The following is a 20,816-nucleotide window of genomic DNA, read 5'->3' as shown; positions in this document are numbered from 1 at the left end:
CTTTCATAAAAATCTTAGGAGTTAGACTACAAACAATCGTTACTACTCTTCCCCCTCTCTAGTATTATTAAGGGATTTTACTCTCTGTGTACTATAAACTTTAGTTACCGTCCAAAGAGGAATAACTACTAAACTATGGTCATATCTATCGTCTATTTACTGTTTAATCTCATTCATCTCAACAAAAAGGCAATAATGAAACATATTTCACAAGTATGTGTGACTTGCTCCCCCTTTTGAAGTTGATTTGTAGAGGGACCAAAGTTACTTAGTATTTTAAGAGAACAAAAGTTATCTGACACTCCTAAGGAATGACTTAAATATAAGTATTTGCTAAAACAAACGTTTCCTGTTTCTGTACATAGATCCCATTTTTATATTTTTCAATCAGAGTATCTCCAAGATAAAATATTTGAATATTTTTCTAATAGTGCTTTTATGCTCTGTGTTGGTTCATCACTTTCCAGCTATTTGGATCATAAACTTCAGGGAACTAGCCAGAGATTACTGAGGGATTGTGTGGCTCTTTCTATAATTATACCCTAAATATGCATTACTTTGTATATGTCACAGTTTTGGAATCAGAACCACAATGTAGGATCTGTGGGTGTTATGTGATCTTCTGATCAATGGTCCTTGGTTCATATTTCACACCCCCTTAGTGGAGCCAAGATGGGCTGTTTTTTATCTCCATATGGGTCAGTTAACTTTTTTCAGCTAAATTGCATGACCACCCACTTTCACACCTGACCCTGATCATCCAGTGTGTGCCATTTGTCACAGGGCAAAGAAGTCAGTGCGGAGGTTTGTGTACCCTTTCCCTAGTCCTGGAAATACTCAGAAAATATGCTCTAATGATGGTAGAGTCCATCTTATCATCTTTTTTTTTTTAGATTTTGTGGCTGAGCATTATTTTCTTAATTTTTTAAATGTATTTTATATTGGAGTATAGTTATTGTGAACAATATATTATTTAGAAACTAGTTATAGTACATCCCAGTTCCAGAACCACCAAAATATTGCCAAATATTTTGTAAACTTTTAATGCTATGCTACAATAATTGGAAATCCAGAGATACATAGGCATATAGAAATTTTGAGGCAAAAATGTCCTGAAGACTGAAGGGAAAGCAACAAACTCTGCTGTGTATACTTTGTAGAAGATTTAGAAGTTCCAGTCTTCATGTACTTTGTAGAAGATTTAGAAGTTCCAGTCTTCCTTAGTACATGCCTTTGTGCTTAAGTAAAGTCATCATATTTTTCACCAACAATTCAAGGGTCTTCTCGGCTAGTAGAAATTAGATCTAATAGTCCCTGGTTACTAATAACTTAAAATCAGATAATACGTCTTTTATACAGGGAGTCAACAAAGAGCAAGTAGGCATTAAACTTCGCAGAGTTAAGTACTGTCATACATTTTTATATCAGATCACAACTTTAATACAGTGTCTGGCTAAAGTAGAGAAGTGTTGTTTGTCCATCCAACATATTTATTGAGCACCAGCCATACGCTGTGAATGCAGACCTTAATAGGTTAATACAGTAACATAAAACAGCTCAAAGTTCACTGATAAAGAAAGATAAAGCAGTGCTGAAATTAGTATATGGAAAACATATTATGGAAGTACAGAGGAATGGGTGACTAATTTATCCCTGGGATGAGTGGAAAGAAGGAATGAAGAGGGGAAGTTAAGCTCAGAGAGGTTTCACAGAGCACCAGAGTGGGGTAGAAGGTTTGACACCAGGCAGACCTGGTTTTAATTCTAGATTTTTCATTTAATATCTGTGAGGTCTTGGGGAAATTACTGAACCTTAGGCTCAGGTTCCTCGTCTGTAAAATATAGATAATATAAATTTTCACAAGTTGTTATGCGGGCTAAATGAATTCATGAAGAGCATATGCCTGGAGCATAGTCAGCTCTCAGTAAGTAGTAGTTAATGTTGACTGCTATTAAGAGAAAGTTTTCTAGGAAGACTAGGATAGGGAGGAGACAATAACATATGCATAAATTTGACTGGAATATGAAATGGTAGATGAAGCTAGGAAGATAGTCAGAGGCCAGATGGTAAAAACATTTAAACATTTGCATTTAGAGCTAAGGAGTTTGGATATTTTACTGGAGATGATAGAAGAATCATTGGAGAATTTTGATCAATGGGCTGCCAGTGAGGAGGATGGATTGGGGAGACAGTATAAATTTAGAGTCAGAGAGATCAGTTAAGGGGAATCATTGTTATCATTGGTTCAAGTAAATATTTTACAAGGTGAACTGAGTCAGTGGCAGTGGGGATAGAGCAGACATTGAAAAAATATTTGAGATAGAAGAAAAAAGACTTGTTAACTGATGGAAGGATTTGAAAAATGGGAGTCTATTAAAACCATTGAGTTGAGGAAGGGATTTTAATTAATTTTTTAATGACAGAGACATATGTATGTTTATAAGCTAAGGGGAATGTTGAATGAATGAACATATATGAAGGTTAAATTGTATATAGAAGCAGAGTAATACATTCATAGTGAGGAAGCTTCTTAATATAGTTTATGTGGTGTATTTATCAAATGCATAAAACAAGAGCAAAGGACAAATTCATTCATTCAGAAAATATTTACTGAGCCTCATTATGTTCCAGGCATTATGCTAGGTGCTGGAGGGAATAAATAAATAAATAAATAATATACCACATGTTGATTGGTGTTATGAAGAAAAAGCAGGGTGAGGTTAGATAATTATGGGATGGTGTTTTAGAATGGATGGCCGTAGAAAGACTCTGAGGTGACATTTGAGCAAAAAACTAGTGGATGGTGGAGATCATTAATTATTCTGAAGAAGACTAGGTGAGGAGCAGGTTGGTTAGGGTCGAATCAAGAATTCAGTTTGAATGGGTTGTTTGAGATCCCTACCAGGTATCCAAACAGAATAGGCAGTTGCATGTACAAGTCTTGATTTCAAGAAAGAGTTTATGGTTGGAGGTAAAATTTGAGAGTCCTCAGCATACAGATGGGATTTAAAGCCATGGAACAGGATGGGATATGGAAATGCCTAGAATGTTGGGGAAGGTAGAGGTCAAGGATTGAGCCCTGAAGTTCCAACTTTTAGAGATTAGGAAGACGAAGGATGATCCGGCAAAGGACACTGAGAAGAAATGGCCAATGATGGAGGAGGAAAATGAACAATGTTTTGTTCTGGGGGCCAAGTGAAGAAAATGTTTAAAGAGTCATGAACTGCATCAAATGCTAACGAGTGGTCTGGCAAGTTGAAGTCAGTAACAGCATGATTTTTGTTGATGGGAAATGTCCAGTAGAGGGAGGAAAATAGATGATGTGAAAGGGGCGGGCGGGGGGTGGGGCGAGGGATTGCAGAACAAAGCCTTTGAGTAGGCAAGAAAAGATGATATACAAATCTCAAAAGCGTTGGCCTAAGACCGCTGTCAGTTCAGCCAAAGGGGAGTTTATGTGCGTGTGCGCACACTCACATATTTTCACTGTTTATAGCCCCATGTCCCCACTACTTTCAAAACTTTCATTTTCACAGAATCATATTCATAAAGCTCACTTTCTCCCTGGGATTTTAAGCAGAGTAGGTGGGAGTGGCCTACTAGTGATCTTTGCGATTCAGTGGCAATCTCTGTGGTCCGCTTTACTTTGCTAACGCTGGACACTACATGGTGAAATAAATGGAGGGCACAGTTCAACGTTTTCCGCGAGCACAGCACCACAGCCCTAGGTGTAGTAGGTGGGAGGGGGTGCTTTATGTCTACCATTAGAAACCTCTCCAAGGTACTGAGCTGGCTTAGTCGCTGTTACAGTTGCTCTTTTAAGTTCTTTGAAGTGTCAAATATGGAATAACTTTTTAACTTTAGGTTCTGAAGTATTTCCATGAGCAGGATCTTGATCATCTCCTGTGTATGAGGCTGTACTTTATCTCAGTTAAATCGCTAGCGCCTAGTACAGCGTGTGGCTTAGAGTAGCAAAGCAGTAAATGTTCGATTTGGAGAAGAGAGAAAAATGATAATTTCTGTCACTATAGGTCCAATATCCTCAGAGCGGGGTGGAGGTGAGGTTAGCTTCATACATTCTGCCTTTACTGCCACAAGTAGAGTCCAATAAGTGGTGGTGTATGTGAATACTGGAAACATTGTGTGTCATCAATAGTATGAAGACAACCAGCGTAAACACCAACACCGTGAGCGGAACAAGCGGGGGGGCCGGGAGTTAGGGAGCGCAGGTGTATTGATTTATTTTAAATGGATTTTATTCCTGTCTCCAGCTTCTAGGAGGATAATGTAAAATGGACTAAAACCCCCGCCCTAGTATTTGTCACTAAGTACCAAAATGGGCGTGGTTCGGTGTATAGGGCGCCTGCTTTTGCGAGCCCGGCAAGCAGATATTCCTGGAGTCCTCCCCTGACACTGACCCCTCCAACGCTCAGGAGGGTCTCCGGTTCCCCCAACCTTTTTGGGAATCCTCCCGCCGGCAAGACTGCTCGGTAGACTTGAGAGGGCCTGCTGAGCATGTGTGAACAGCGCCGCGCATGCTCCGTGGAGAGGGCAGGTTTACCGAGGAGCTAGCAGAGGATTTTACTACTCCTCTCCCGTCTCCCCCGCCCAGCACGCCCCCCTCCCCTCTTTCCCACCCCCCACCACGCGGTCTCCCGCACCCACCCCCGCCCCTCTTTCCCACCCCCCCTTCACCCCAGGCTGGGGAATCTCCATTGACGTTCGGGTGACGCTGCTGTGCCGCCGCGGTGGGGGGTTCCAGGCGCCGCACAGGTAAAGCGGCCGCTGCCGCCATATTGACAGAGCTGGGAGCTGGGAGGGGGCCCGAGGAAGCGGGGTGGGGGGGGGGGAGTCACCGCTGAGCGACTGTCGCGGCGGCTGCAGCGGTGGCAGTGGTGAGCACGAGCCGAGCGGCAGCTCTTGGAGAGGCAGCACAGAGTTGTCTTCTCTTTGGGGAGCAGCAGCCTGCGGCGGCGGCGACCCCTCGCTCCGAGTATCTGAGGGACCCCACGGCGAGGGCAGCTGTCGCAGAAGGCAAGGCTGGGGATCCCGGCGGCGGCGGCGGCAGCGGCGGCGGCGGCAGTGGCAGGCAAGCTCCAAAGACGGGATGCGCGGCCGCGCGGGCGGTTGGCAGCTCCTGTTCGAGTGCTCCTGAAGGGGCGATGCTACCGTTCACTCCTCAAGACGAGCTCTGGGACCAAGAAATGGAGCTGTTCGGCGGCAGCGCAAGCAGCTGCGAGGTTAGTGCGGTGGCCAAGAGGGGCTGGAGCCGCCACCCTCCTCCTCTCAGGACCGTTGCCGGGGGCCCGAGAGAGAAGGGGCGTGGGGCTGGAAAGCGAGGTGCCCAGGCCAGCCTCCTTGAGGCTGCGGGGCGGCGGAGCACGCTCTGCCCAAACCGCGCTTTCGCCTGGGAGCCGGCGGGGACTGGGCGGCGGGCTCTCGAGTTGGGAGTGAGTGCATCCCGGGCCCGGGCTTGGCCTCGGGCGGAGTGACTGCCTCGCGGGCCACGCCAGAGTTGTGACTAAGTTTCTTCACTTTGCGACCTGAAGTGGAACTGGGGGATGCGCCAGGTGCCGCGCCTGGCTCCGCGTGTCCCTCTTTCTACGCTGCGCCAAGTTTGCTAGTTGGGAACATTTTGGGGGACAGCTGCTGACTGCAGCTCTCTATTGAACCCCGGGTGCTTTAGGAACCCAGCGCAACAGAAACACAGCAAGGTGACAGACTCTGGGGAGATTTGCACATAGGGATGAGTGCTCCTTACTTTTCTCATTTCTTTGTGGCTTATTGTGGTTCTTTGTAACAACCTAAGTGGAGATTAACTGGAGGCGAGGTTTCTTTATCTACATTCAGGTGATTTCTGCAGCCTCCTTTGCGGTCCCCTGAATTCTACTGCCCTCTTCCTCCCGCCCCTTCTCCCTTGCCCAACTGTTGTCCCCGCCCCGTTGGTCAGTAAAAGAACACGAAAAGTAAACCCCAGCCCTTATGAGACCAATCTTTGGTAAGACAGCGAGGTTCAACCGAAGTATTTTGGTTCGCCTCCCTTCCCGCTCTTCTTACTTTGAAACTGTTCTGGTTGGGCTTTGGTCAGCTGTGCAGTGAGAACTTAGATGTGCACAGGTACTTTGTTTTTATTATTGTTTCTTTGTTGTTTTTGTTGTTCTTGTTATTAAAGCAAGCGGCATTTAAACACAAAAACGAGACTTTGGGGATAGAAAGTCAGATCTTTTTCTGATAACCTAATCATTGACAGCCTAGTAGTACAGTAGAGACCATCACAATCACAGACCTAAAAATATTGAATGCCAAATTGATTCACAGTAGGATATTTTGAGGTAGGACTCGCAAGCCTCCACATCTCTAGGTGCAAATTTGTCTTGAAGTACTTGCTTCATCCTTAAAAATACACGTTGGACTGCTGTCTGTTTAACTTGTTCTTTTTTCTTTTCAAATTTCCAACTGAACTGGGGTTAAAATTACGTGCCAGAATAACATTTAACAAGAAATGTAGTGGAAATATGGAAGGAGTCTAAAGTTGAACTCTCTTCTTATAGGAAATATTTTACTAGTACACTAAGGAATTCCTAAGTACATTTTAATATTCTACATCTCTTAAGAACAGGATAAACGAAGAGGGGTTTATTTCTTCTTGGAATGTTTCATAGTTGCAAGAATTTTCTAGAAGACTATTCAAGGGGAGAGGAAGTTTGTTTTATTTATGTATGTAATCTATTGACTTATAGTTCCAGGCATCTGGTTTATAAAAACAGTTAAATGCTTGGATATAAGGTTGGGATGGGGGAGGGGGCTTTCGCATGCCTACTCCTTATTATTTTTGTTAACTTTGAATGTAGAAATGTTTTAAATTGTAATTACTGCATATGGTTTTTTTTTTATTGTTTACAGTATGTTTTAGGTATTATAGAGATTTAACAATGGGTCTCTCTACCTCAGCAATTTGGAAAAATACTGGAGTGGAAATTGTTAATCCCTATGAAGTAAAACGAAAGGTGAAGGTAATGTGGTAAAGATAGTATTTCTGCCTTCTTTGTCTAAAACAGTTATGATTGGTTAGATTTAACCTTGCAAGTGACTTAATTAAAAATATTCTTGGTGAAAACTAAATGCTACATCTGAATCTGCTTAGACCTGCTTAGTACTTAGAAGAGGGTTTTGTTGTTGTTGTTGTTGTTGTTATTGATGTTTGTTTATAATGGTATTCTTTTGATAAGAAGGAAACAATTTTACTTCCCAGAATTTATATTTATTTTAATTACATGTTTGTTGATGTTGGCTTTAGAAATGTTAACCTTGAGCATGAGCTTTGCAGCCCTCAATCGTGATAGTTTTTAGGACTAAGGGTGCTTTCATTGTAGAATATATTTTTTGAAAATGTGTTGGAGTCCTTAAAGAAAATGTAAGTAAGAATCTGTTAACTTAATGTCAAAGGAAACTTTAATGTCTATTTCTGTGTGTGTTAAATCCTGGTAAAATTAAAGATTATATACACTATCATATATTGTGGAGTGTTTTTCAACATCTTTTACCTGTCTTGTTTCATGGGCAGCTGTTAACCTTTGAATTATCATTCAGAAGTGTGAGAGTTGGTTGTTTAGACTCTTAACATGTTTTTGCACAGGAAAAAATTATTAAGGATAGTTACATTTTTAGACCAGTGCACAATAACAAGGTATAGTGATGAAGAGTCTAATCACTGTTTGTAAAATTGTCCTATGGGAAAATGTGTCAGAGGTTTCAAACAAGAATTAGGTTGGCTCCAGTGAGAGGTGGAGAATGGGCCTGAAAAAGGGAAATATGGGCTCTATTGACTCCTGAGAAGAGGGTTCTTGGGAGAGGGGAAATAGGATAAGCAAGAAGCTTTGGTTGTGAGAACTCTTACAGGGACTGTCTCAATTAGGTCTACTGGGAATAGGGACTTCAAAGGGTATCAACCCTCAGGCAGCCATATTTTACCTGTTGCCTGGATTCTGTCAGGATCAGGGAAGAGGTATAATGATGAAGAGCCTAATCACTGTTTGTAAAATTGTCCTGTGGGAAAATGTTTCAGAGGTTTCAAACAAGAATTAGGAGGTGTGATAGGTATTGGTCATTCCTGGACAAGGGTCATTAAGAATAGCCTGTTTTAGTAAAATGGACTTTTCATGAGGTAGTGCCATGTACATGGTTTGTGCATTTTTTGTTTTGGTGAGGGAGTGCTTGGTTCCTGATGGAGTTTACTACAGAGTTTTCAAATTGTATATTATATCATATCATCATATTATATTAAATATTAATTGGTACTTATTTCTTTAGCAATACTGCTTTTGTTTAAGGAAGTTAGTTTTGAAAGTAATACAGTTCACTGCTAAAAACAGTTTGGAGCTAAGGCCACAGACTCTAAAAATTTAACTAGGATGGCAAATATATGGCAGATTGGGAAAAAACTGCTAGTTTTAATTAACTTCATGAGACCCTGTAGTAATAGGGGAAAGAATATGGGCTTTGGAGGCCAGTTTAATCTGGGTTCCAATCTCACCTCCAACGTATACTAGCTGTGTGACCCAATGCAAGTTACCTAACCTCTCTGAGCCTCAATTTCTTCATCTGTAAATGGGAGAAGAACCATCTTCAAGAGTTGTTATGTAAAAACTGAATACTGTACTGTGTTTAATTCACTTGGCAAGGTGCTTTGCACATAGTAGGTCTCCAGTTCCTTCTCTTTCCCAGCAGTCATCGTCATGCCCCTTTCTCTGCCCCTAAACTCTGAATGATTGTCAATTATATTAAAACCTTGGGATTTAGATAGCCATGGTCATAGCTCCAGCTTTCCCTTTTATGAGCAGTTTTTCTTAAGACCTCCTTCCTAGAGCTGATTATTTCATTTAAGTATGGTGATCACATTTGTAATCACAGGATGATTAAGGATGAAATATGAAGTCATATTTAGGACTACTTTGGGGGATAAAGAGAGACGAATAATTTAATTTGTTATAACTGGCCAGTGAGGTGTTTCACTGACATTTATTTTTTCCTATTCTGAACTTTTGTCATGGTAGGAATTGGTTCAATTCATGAAGTGTTTATTGTGTACAAGGCAGTGCAGTACATAGCATTGTAATGTGAAGTGTCTAAAGATATACGATCCTGAATCCCATCCCAGCCCCATGGGTTTACATTCACATGGGCTAGATAGACATACACAGAAACTGCTATTATACAGATCACAAGACCATCAACAATGGGGTGGTTGTGGTGGTGGTTTAGGGATGGATCTAGTAAGGCCTTGTGAAAGAGGTGGAATTCGAGCAGGGCATTGGAGAGTGGATTATATTTTCACAGACAGATTAAAGGAACATATTTCTGGTGGATGGGGACAATATAAGCAAAGACATGGAGGTGTTCTTGGAGGAAGGAGGAATCTGATATTGCTAGGATATAAGTCTGTGATGTGAGAATGGGGATATAGTGTGAGATGAGGTATTCATCTAAAGGTAGGCAAGGCCCAGATTGTATGGGGCTTTTAAAGCTAGTTTAAAGGTTTTCAGTGTTGTTCTGTAAATGGGAGCTACTGAAGATTTTTGAGTTCATGAATGACATGACCAGATCTGTGCTGGCAATAATGGATGGCAGTGTATAGGATGGATTGGAGTTGGGGAGAGACTGAGGGTAGGGAATATTAATCAGTGGAAGTAGTAGTGAGATTTTTAAACTAGGACAGAAGGGGTAAAAGGAGAAGACTGATGGGAGATACCTTGCAGACTTAAAATAGTTTGCCAACTGATTAGATGTTGGGGAGTAAGAGAAATTAAGAGTGTTGTGGTAGGACTTAATTCAATATAACAGATATTTAATGCTTGTCTGCCAGTGAAAGTGTCTATGCTAGCCACTGGACTAATATAAAGATAAATAGATATTTGCAGCATAGGGAGATAGAAAGCTAAAATGACCCCCCCTCCCGCCATGGTGTCTTGAACAAGAGCAAGCCACTCTAAAGATTTCTAGTTATGCTTGGCATGCTTAAAATCTTTACTACTAACGGTGAATGCACTTACTACTAGCTAAAAAGTTTTTCAGTGCTTTTAAAATGGTGCTCAAGCCTGTAATTTTTGCTTTATCAATATTCATCTTAAATAGCAGCCCCCGGTGCAGAGGGCTGTGCTGAAAATAGTGGCTGGCGCTTCTTTCTAGAATGTGGAAGAGAACAGGGACATCTGTATTTCTTATATACTTTCACCAGGTTTATTTGGACTAGAAAGGGGGGAGTGGCCAACAGGGCCCTGACCCCTCACCACCACTGGTGCCTTCCCAGTTTCTCCAAGACTATCTTCCTTTGAACCAGTCTGGTCTGGAAATATTCAGGTCAGTTCCTTCAGGGCAGGGCCTCTATATTTCCCTACCTTGATTATTTCATCGAGAGGTAATCATTACCTCACCATTCCAAAATAAGGCCTGACTTGGTGCCGTTGCTTTCTCAGGCCATATTGTTGTTTCAGTACCACCCCTCTCAGTCTCTCTCATCTATAATTTTGAGAGGGAAATATAGGATTTTTTCCCTTCTTGTTATTTCTCTCTTGGTGGATGCTGTCATTATCTTTAGCAGCAGTTCTCAGGAACTGCTTCAAAAGTACTTTGAATCTTGAGGTCTTAAATTTTAGTACTTTGTCAGAATTTGCTGTATAATATTTACACATTTATGTTATTTCTAAAGATTATTTACTGTTCTTGATGATAGTAGTTTTTTTTTTCTTTGTCTATATTGTTTTCTTTTGGTTTATTTTTAGGTGGGAAGGGAGTTGAATGGGAGAGAGATTTAGAGCTAAGCTTAAACTGGCTTTTGTAGATAATAGAGATGTTTTCTGAATTGCCCTGGAGGCATTCTATGTAACTGATTTTGCTGCTCAATTTTAACTTGTATCTGTACATTTGAAGTAGGTCCTGCTGTGTGTGTGTGTGTGTGTGTGTGTGTGTGTGTGTGTGTGTATGTGTGTGAGAGAGAGAGAGAGAGAGAGAGAGATTGAGAGGGAGAGAGTGTGTTTTGCTTATTCCTTGCTTCATTTCACAAAGTATTTAAGGTGGTTTATAGGAAATAAAATCCAATAAAAATCATTTTGATATTCAGGATACAGGAAAACATAAAGTAGAAGGTATATGGAAAGGATGGAGGATGGAGTTGGAGGGCGAACTAGAACACAGGTAAGCAGGTTCTAGAGGTTTGCTGTACATTTAAAATATAGTTGAATTGCAAATTTGGCCTCGGATTTCCTTTTCCTTTTCGGCTGGTAGTTCTCAGTTCTGACCATAGATCAGATATACCTGGGAATTAAAAAAAAATTTTCCATGCTAGTGCCTAACACAGAGACTCATATTTAACTATCTGGTGGGTGCCTGGGCATCATTTCCCAGATGATTATGATGTACCGCCAAGGATAAAGAACCATAGCTCTAGGCCAAAGTAAAAAGAGAAATAGTCATATAGTTCTCATTATTCAACAGGAAAAAAGCATATCAGTTCCTAAGCTAGCAATTAGCTCTAAAATAAATTTTCTGTGAATTGTAATGTTTTTCTGTATGTTTTATTCTGTTGTTGTTCTAAGATATGACTGGGGCAAAGGAAGTATTTGAACTGTCTTGTATGCTCTTGCTGTGTAGTTTTGAGGAATTTGCTTTTCCATAAGAGAAAAAAAAAATAGTGTCCCAGCTGATTTTTGATACAGTTTAGCCTTATAATTTGGAAGCTACATACTCTGCATACCTTATTCCTAGCTAAGTAAGGGGATAGTGACTCCATTGTGAACAAAATATCCTATCACATCTCTAACAAAAATTTCAAAGGCCACGAATAATTATTCTTACTATAGGACCTGTCTGTCTCTCCAGTAAAGTGGTTGGGGACAGACTTTAAGAGGAAATAGTAATTTTAACACCCAATGTAAATTTTTTTTACCCAAAAAGACATTGGACTCCATTCCATCTTAAATGTATCTCTTAAGGGAGAAAGAAATGACATTTATTGAGCATGTATTATCTTTTCAGTTTTATTCACTCTTCAAAACAGTTTGGTGAGAAAAGGTGTATCTTTTTGATACATCTCATCTTTTTGACAGATGAGAAAGACATATAAATCAGTGGAAGGCACAGCTGGAATTGGAATGTAGATCATTTTAAATTCATGCTTTTTCCTCTATACATTGTTGTCTCCCTTGTAAGGACAATATTGAAGATAAGGAGAAGATACAGACAAGTTGTTGACAACCATATCAGATCAGTAAATCAGAGCTGCTGATTCAATAGCTATTTTTACTTAAAATGAAGGTCAATAAAATCCAACAAGGTTTTATGTAGACATAGACAAGTTTATTCTAAATTTCATATGTAAAAGTACAGGACCTAGAATATCTATAACAATTTTGAAAAAGAAGACTAAAGTGCAAGAAATCACTCTATATGGGATGGTAAGGCAGTAACAAGTAATTAAGGCAGTGTGGTATTGGAAGAATAGACACATAGATCAGTGGAACAGAATAGGGAACCCAGAAATAGATACACTCAAATAGGCTCAACTGATTTCTGAGAAAAGTGCAGAAGTAGAGTAAAGGTCTTCAGTTTCCTCATATATAAAATGGAAATTAATGTGTTTATCTCTGATTATTTTGAGAAGTAAATAAAATGTTCTTTATGTATAATATTTGACAAGAATAATAAATTTATTGTTTTCAACCAAATAACTCTAAGATTTAGGTGTCCTAGACAAAGTACTTCTTTTAGCCAGATAAATAACTCAATGGACAATTTAAACTTATTTCACATTCCCCAAGGTTTTATTTTAATGAAATTTCATGGACCTCATATCTCTAAGAAGTTACTACAGTGAGAAGAATTACTGCTAAAGAATGCTATGTGTGTACACATGTCATGTATATATGTGCATTCATCTGTACTACACACAATACATGTATCCTTTGAAAGTAAAATTTCCAAAGCATATGTTGTAGTTCATATGAGACTGGCCAGATGGCCAGTGCCTTGGTATGGGGAACATTTTGGAGCTATTTAGAACCATTAAAGTCATTAGCTCTGATTTCAACCACACAAAGTAAACATATTCCTGCCTGAACAGCAACCAGGGAAGCTGCTTTACTGTCACTGGACCAAAGTTTTAAAATGTTCCACAGATACCTTCTAATGTATATATAATATTGATATGCTTAGTTCAACTCATAGTAACCTATCATTTGCACAACTACCAGTCCTTTTAAAAGCATGATGATACTTAGATTGGTTTTAATTGGTTCTAAATATTATTTTGCATGCATTAATTAAGCAAATGATCATTAAATGCCTACACGTGTAAGTTATTGTGTTAGTTACTAGATAGGATTCATTTGGTTATTGCTCCAGGTTTCTACTGTGATAACTGAAAACCAATTAACTGTATATCCATCCATTCTTCATAGTCACAAGGAAATGTCTGAAAGGACAGTATATTATGTCACAAAGACCAACAAATTTAGGCTGACAGAAAGCTTTTTAAAATTTTAATTTTTCTGGGGTATTAATGTCTTAATTCCATATTCCTGTGAAATTACTCACAGGTTCACTGATAACTCCTTCCAACTCCTTTGCTTTTTAAAAATATTGATATTTTTAAAAAATATTAATAGATTTCCTCCTATTCAAATCAACTATCAAGAGTGGAGTCTCAGTATGTATGGCAATTCTATTTGTCTTATTTTTGCTTTATGTACCTCCACTCCTGGCAGTGGATTATGGCAGTTGAGGAAGATTATTATTTGGGGGCATGTGTCCCTTTTGCTTTTATTTAGTGCTCTTCTACAGTCATTTTTGCTACATGGGAAAGGAAATGTATTTTCCTAATGAATTGTCTTTGAATTTGGGTCTCTTAATTATTGATATAGAAATAATGAAGAGTCTACATGTTGGTTTTCTGGGTTAGCAAGTTACCCTTCAAGTTGCTAGTGATGGTTGTGTTTGATTTTGTATATTTCACCTCCAAGTTTCTGAGGTGTATGCTAAAATATGGCAGAGAACATAAATGGCTATTGTAGCAGTAGTAGTAAAATTTTGAAATTAGGTTTATCCTCATTGTTTTCATAATGAGATTATTCAGAAGCTGAGTAGCAAGATAAATAATAGCTTATGTGACCAATTTTAACAGATACATGTAAGCAGTCGCTGGAAAACATGGGCTTGGCTAGATAACATAGGACTGACTTAGGCCCTTTTATTTAAACTTTTGGGCTCTGTGTTGCAGAGAGATTATTAAGAGAGCCATGGCATGACTCTTTTTCTAGAAATAACAACGTCTCTGAAGATACAGAGTGATCCTGAATTAGGGTATTATTTTGAAGACTCATCCCAATTGAATAAATTTAGTAACTTTAGAGTCATTGTCTCTTTTTAATTTGAGAGAAACAGAAATGTCATCATCATTATTTCAGTTTTTACATTTTTAGATTCTTTGTTTTTAAAAAACAGTGTACTTGACTCTATTTGTTTTAAATCCTTGTAACACTTAGTATGGCACAAGTGAAATACTGAAAATGATTTGACTGAATTATGCCAGTTCCAAAAAGTGAACTAAATATTCATTAGTCTCTTATTAGGGTTAACAACTTCTAAAAATCTAACATACTCTTCTTCCTGCCTTAAGGGAGGTGATTATCACAAGTTTCTGTCAATAAAGTTATTGGTTTCAAAAAACATGGAAAATAAGAATCCATTCTGCTGGGCTTTTTTTTAATTTACAGGGTACAAGGGACATTGGAGTAAAAGTAAATTGAAAATACAGGTTGAGTGGTATGAAATTATGAATATAATCTGGATGAAGCAATATTTGTGTGTACTGCAGCAATTATAATCCCATAGAGTAGATAATTTTAGTTTGTTATTTCTTTGATAGGCCAACTAGGTACTCTTTTGTGCATTTTTAAAAGTAAATGCTTCTAATTACTAAAAAATTATATAGTTTAGACCAAGGAGTGGTAAACTTCTTCTGTTAAGAGTCAGATAAATATTTTCGAGTTTGTTTGCCTTTTATAATCTCTATTGCATATGTTTTAAACAATCCTTTAAAAATATATAAACAAAAAAATTAGCCTATGGGGCCCAGTTTAGAAAAATGGCTTTAAAATGTGGTTTACAAAGGTAAGTTTGTACTAATCTGCTGACAAAATTTAGGGTTAGGAACCTAACTGAAAAAAAAAAATATGAACCTTTGAAATAACTCCCATGCAATATATGAATTATCAGGAATTTAATCCTTTTTTTTTGAAAAATATCTTATGAATGACCAAAGCTATGTGTTTTTAAAATGATTTTGAAGAAGTTCAATTTCTGTTGGCTGTTAGAATTTAAAATTGAGTCAGAAATGATAAGCAAAATGACTACTGGAAATACTTTATGAAATTAAGTTTCAAAGTTGCTTTTAAATGTTTCAAGTAAGAAAATTAATAAAAACTAAGGAAAACCTATAGCAGTTACTTATTACTGAAGTTATTTTTACATTTAATTCATTCAGATTACAAATTCAGTCATTCCATTCCACAAATATTTTTCCAGGATCAATTATATTCTAGATAATATGCTAGATATTGGGGTTACAAAGAGTCATAAGACATGATCCTTTCCTCAGGGAACTTACAGTGTGATAGAGGAATGGGACAGATACCTAAGTAAGACAGTGTTTATGGATAGAAGTCTGTGTGTGGTAAGGTGGAAGGAAAAAAGGGAAGATATGACATTGTGTCTTGATAAAGGCGAGTTAACATTCAAAAGCACAGGTATTTTGGAGATTAATCCTTTGTCAGTTGCTTTGTTTGCAAATATTTTCTCCCATCCTTAGGGTTGTCTTTTTGTCTTATTTATGGTTTCCTTTGCTGTGCAAAAGCTTTTAAATTTAATAGGTCCCATTTGTTTATTTTCATTTTTATTTTCATTACTCTAGGAGGTGGGTCAAAAAAGATCTTGCTGCAATTTATGTAAAAGAGTGTTGTGCCTATATTTTCCTCTAAGAGTTTTACAGTGTCTGGCCTTACATTTAAGTCTTTAATCCATTTTGAGTTTATTTTTGTGTATGGTGTTAGGGAGTGTTCTAATTTCATTCTTCTACATTTAGCTGTCCAGTTTTCTCAGCACCACCTAATGAAGAGGCTGTCTTTTCTCCATTGTATTGGGTTGGCCAAAAGTTTTGTTCAGTTTTTTGCGTAAGATGGCTCTAGTAGTGCTTAGTTGTCGTTAACTTCATTCGAAACAGTTTTGTTAGATTGTATTGTGACAGCTGTCATAGCGTGCATTTAAAAAATAACTTATCAAAACTGGTGAATTTTTGTGTAGCCATTTTAATATTGAAGATGAAAGGAAAAAAGCAACATTTTTGGTGTATTATGCTTTATTATTTCAAGAAAGGTAAAAGCCCAACTGAAATGCAAAAACAGATTTGTGCTGTGACTGATCAAACATGTCAAAAGTGGTTTGCAAAGTTTTGTACTGGAGATTTCTCGCTGGACGATGCTCCACAGTCTGGTAGACCAGTTGAAGTTGATAGTGATCAAATCGAGACATTAATTGAGAACAGTCAACGTTATACCACGCGGGAGATAGCCGACATACTCAAAATATCCAAATCAAGTGCTGAAAATCATTCGCACCAGCTTGGTTATGTGAATCACTTTGATGTTTGGATTCCACGTAAGTTAAGCGAAAAAAACCTTGACCGTATTTCCACATGCGATTCTCTACTGAAATGTAACAAAAACGTTCTGTGTTTAAAACAAATTGTGATGGGCCATGAAAAGTGGATACTGTACAATAATGTGGAATGGAAGAGATCATGGGGCAAGTGAAATGAACCACCACCAACCACACTAAAGGCCAGTCTTCATCCAAAGAAGGTGATGTTGTGTATATGGTGGGATTGGAAGGGAGTCTTCTATTATGAGCTCCTTCCGGAAAACCAAATCATTAATTCCAACAAATGCTGCTCCCAATTAGACCAACTGAAAGTAGCACTCGACAAAAAGCGTCCAGAATTAGTCAACAGAAAATGCATAATCTTCCATCAGGATAACGCAAGACCGCATGTTTCTTTGATGACCAGGCAAAATCTGTTACAGCTTGGCTGGGCAGTTCTGATTCATCTGTCATATTCATCAGACATTGCACCTTCGGATTTCCATTTATTTCAGTCTTTACAAAATTCTCTTAATGGAAAAAATTTCAATTCCCTGGAAGACTGTAAAAGGCACCTGGAAGAGTTCTTTGCTCAAAAAGATAAAAAGTTTTGGGAAGATGGAATTATGAAATTGCCTGAAAAATGGCTGAAGGTAGTGGAAGAAAATGGTGAATATGTTTTTCAATAAAGTTCTTGGTGAAAATGAAAAATGTGTCTTTTATTTTTACTTTAAAACTGAAGGAACTTTTTGGCCAACCCAATATATTTTTGCCTCCTTTGTCATAGATAAGGGGACCATAGGTGTGTGGATTTATCTCTGGGCTTTCTATCCTGTTCTATTGATCTATATTTCTGTTTTTGTGCCAGTACAATGCTGTCTTGATTACTGTAGGTTTGTAGTATAGTCTGAAGTCAGGGAGCCTGATTCCTCCAGCTCCATTTTTCTTTCTCAAGATTGCTTTGGTTATTCGGGGTCTTTTGTGTTTCCATACAAATTGTAAAATTTTTTGTTCTAGTTCTGTGAAAAATGCCATTGGTAATTTGATAGGGATTGCCTTGAATCTCCAAAATATACAAGCAGCTCAATAACAAAAAAACAAGCAACTCAATCAAAAAATGGGTAGAAGACCCAAATAGCCATTTCTCCAAAGAAGACATATAGATGGCCAACAAACATATGAAAAGATGCTCAACATCACTAATGATCAGAGAAATGCAAATCAAAACTACAATGAGGTATCACCTCACACTGGTCAGAATGGCCATCATCAAAATCTACAAACAGTAAATGCTGGAGAGGATGTGGAGAAAAGGGAACCCTCTTAAACTGTGGGAATGTAAATTGATACAGCCACTATGGAAAACAGTATGGAGGTTCCTTAAAAAACTAAAAATAAAACTACTGTATGACCCAGTAATCCCACTACTGGGCATATACCCTGAGAAAATCATAATTCAAAAAGAGTCATATACCACAATGTTCCTTGCAGCTCTATTTACAATAGCCAGGACATGGAAGCAACCTAAGTGTCCATTGACAGATGAATGGATAAAGAAGATGTGGCACATATATACAATGGAATATTACTCAGCCATAAAAAGAAACAAAATTGAGTTTTTTGTAGTGAGGTGGATGGACCTAGGGACTGTCATACGGAGTGAAGTAAGTCAGAAAGAGAAAAACAAATACTGTATGCTAACACATATATATGGAATCTAAAAAAAAAAGTGGTTCTGAAGAACCTAGGGGCAGGACAGGAATAAAGACAGATGTAGAGAATGGACTTGAGGACATGGGGAGGGAGAAGGGTAAGCTGGGATGAAGTGAGAGAATGGCGTGGACATATATACACTACCAAATGTAAAATAGATAGCTAGTGAGAAGCAGCCGCATAGCACAGGGAGATCGGCTCGGTTCTTTGTGTCCACCTAGAGGGGTGGGATAAGGAGTGTGGGAGGGAGGTGCAAGAGGGAGGAGATATGGGGATATATGTATATGTATAGCTGATTCACTTTTTTATACAGCAGAAACTAACACACCATTGTAAAGCAATTATACTCTAATAAAGATGTTACAAAAAAAAGACACATGCACCCCAATGTTCATAGCAGCACTATTTACAATAGCCAGGATATGGAAGCAACCTAAATGTCCATCAACAGAGGAATGGATAAATAATATGTGGTACATATACACAATGGAATATTACTCAGCCATAAAGAGGAACGAAATTGGGTCATTTGTAGAGATGTGGATGGACCTAGAGACTGTCATACAGAGTGAAGTAAGTCAGAAAGAGAAAACAAAAAACAAATATTGTATATTAACGCATATATATGGAATCTAGAAAAATGGTAAAGATGACCTTATTTGCCAGGCAGAAATAGGGACACAGAGGATAAATGTATGGATAGCAAGGGGGAAAGGGATGGAGTGGGAAGAATTGGGATATTGGGATTGACACATATACACTATTGATACTATATATAAAATAGACAACTGATGGGAACATACTGTATAGCACAGGGAACTCTACTTAATGCACTGTGGTGTCCTAAATGGGAGGGAAATCCAGAAAGGAGGGGATATATGTATATGTATGGCTGATTCATTTTGCTGTGCAGTAGAAGCTTTACAACATTGTAAAGCAACTATACTCCAATAAAAATTAATTAAAAAAATAAAGTTATTGTCAACAATATGAAAGAAAAAAGCACAGGTAACCTGAAATGGTAAATACTTCAATGATCATTCATATTTAAATTTGGACTCTGTTTTTATGCTTTGATTTGAACATGGATGTTTTATCAGCTAATTTACTTTATAGCAGAGTCTCATATTTGTTTTTAAATACCTGACTAACGGAATAGCTCAGAGGCGGTTCTCTCTTTCCCAGCCCGAGACTCTCTTTTAAAAAGATAACTCTTTCAGGGGAATTCCTGGGCTGTCCAGTGTTAAGAGTCTGCTCTTGTGGTATGGACATATATACACTACCAAATGTAAAATAGATAGCTTGTGGAAAGCAGCTGCATCGCACAGAGAGATCAGCTCGGTGCTTTGTGACCACCTAGAGGGGTGGTATAGGGAGAGTGGGAGGGAGACGCAAGAGGGAGGGGTTATGGGGATATATGTATACTTACAGCTGATTCACTTTCTTGTACAGCAGAAACTAACACACCATTGTAAAGCAATTATACTCCAATAAAGATGTCTAAAAAAAAAAAAAAAAAAGACTCCGCTCTTTCTATCCCTGGTCAGGGAACTAAGATCTCACAAGCCATGTGGTGCAGGCAAAAAAAACCCCCAAAATAATAACTCTTTCAGAGCGATTTGAAACACAATTGCCCTTTCTTAAATATTCCCTGAAGCAGTGGCAGTGGTTAGGTGGGTATGTTTGAAAGGACTAACCTATTGGGGTAAAAACAACAGGAATATTGTATAATTAGAAAGCCAGAAAGATCAAAGCAAATCATTTTAATGAATATTGCAGGTGCTATCAAATTATCTATAAGTAGTCTGTTGACTGTAGAATTCAATCTAAAAGATTATAAATATAAAGTCTACTGGGGAAATGGCCATAACTATTAATAAACCTTTGAAAATATTTAGTAGTTTAAAACTCAGGATGCGGCCTTCCCTGGTGGCGCAGTGGTTGAGAATCTGCCTGCTAATGCAGGGGACACGGGTTCGAGCCCTGGTCTGGGAAAATCCCACATGCCACAGAGCAACTAGGCCCGTGAGCCACAACTACTGAGCCTGCGCGTCTGGAGCCTGTGCTCCGCAACAGGAGAGGCCACAATAGTGAGAGGCCCACGCACCACGATGAAGAGTGGCCCCCGCTTGCTGCAACTAGAGAAAGCCCTCACAGAAACGAAGACCCAACACAACCAAAAATAAATAAATAAATAAATAAATTAATTAATTAATTAAAAAAAAACAAAAACTCAGGATGCAAATTAAATCTATGTGGAAAGCAAAACAAAAAGACTTATTTTTGGAAATGCCCAACTAAAAGACTGTTAGTGAAATTGATAAAGTGTGTCATAGTAAAAATATACAAAGATACTTTTCACTTCTCTCCAATTTGTGATTCTTAAAGTAAGGCATCTATGCATGAATGTATGTACCTTT

At 38.5% G+C, this 20,816-nt stretch overlaps 1 protein-coding gene across 16 annotated transcripts in view; it reads left to right on the top strand.

Annotated features, from left to right (window-relative positions):
• RPS6KA6 (ribosomal protein S6 kinase A6) overlaps nt 1-20,816 on the top strand; it is a 203,782-nt gene that overhangs the window by 51,377 nt on the left and 131,589 nt on the right. For 2 of the 16 annotated variants that reach the window (XM_082377128.1, XM_082377139.1), the window contains exons 1-2: nt 1-4,770; nt 4,959-5,237. The exons of 5 other annotated variants lie outside the window; for them this stretch is intronic. In XM_082377128.1, the coding sequence (XP_082233254.1) occupies nt 5,160-5,237 (78 nt within the window). In that variant the 5' untranslated portion in view covers nt 1-4,770; nt 4,959-5,159. Of the gene's footprint in view, nt 4,771-4,851; nt 5,238-5,280; nt 7,011-20,816 lie in introns of those variants that run through there. 9 more of the 16 variants (XM_082377136.1, XM_082377138.1, XM_082377137.1 and 6 more) reach the window with 9 other exon arrangements.

Source organism: Balaenoptera borealis (assembly GCF_965194805.1).
Source record: "Balaenoptera borealis genome assembly, chromosome: X".
NCBI lineage: Eukaryota > Metazoa > Chordata > Mammalia > Artiodactyla > Balaenopteridae > Balaenoptera > Balaenoptera borealis.
This window is presented reverse-complemented; position numbering and strand designations above follow the sequence as displayed.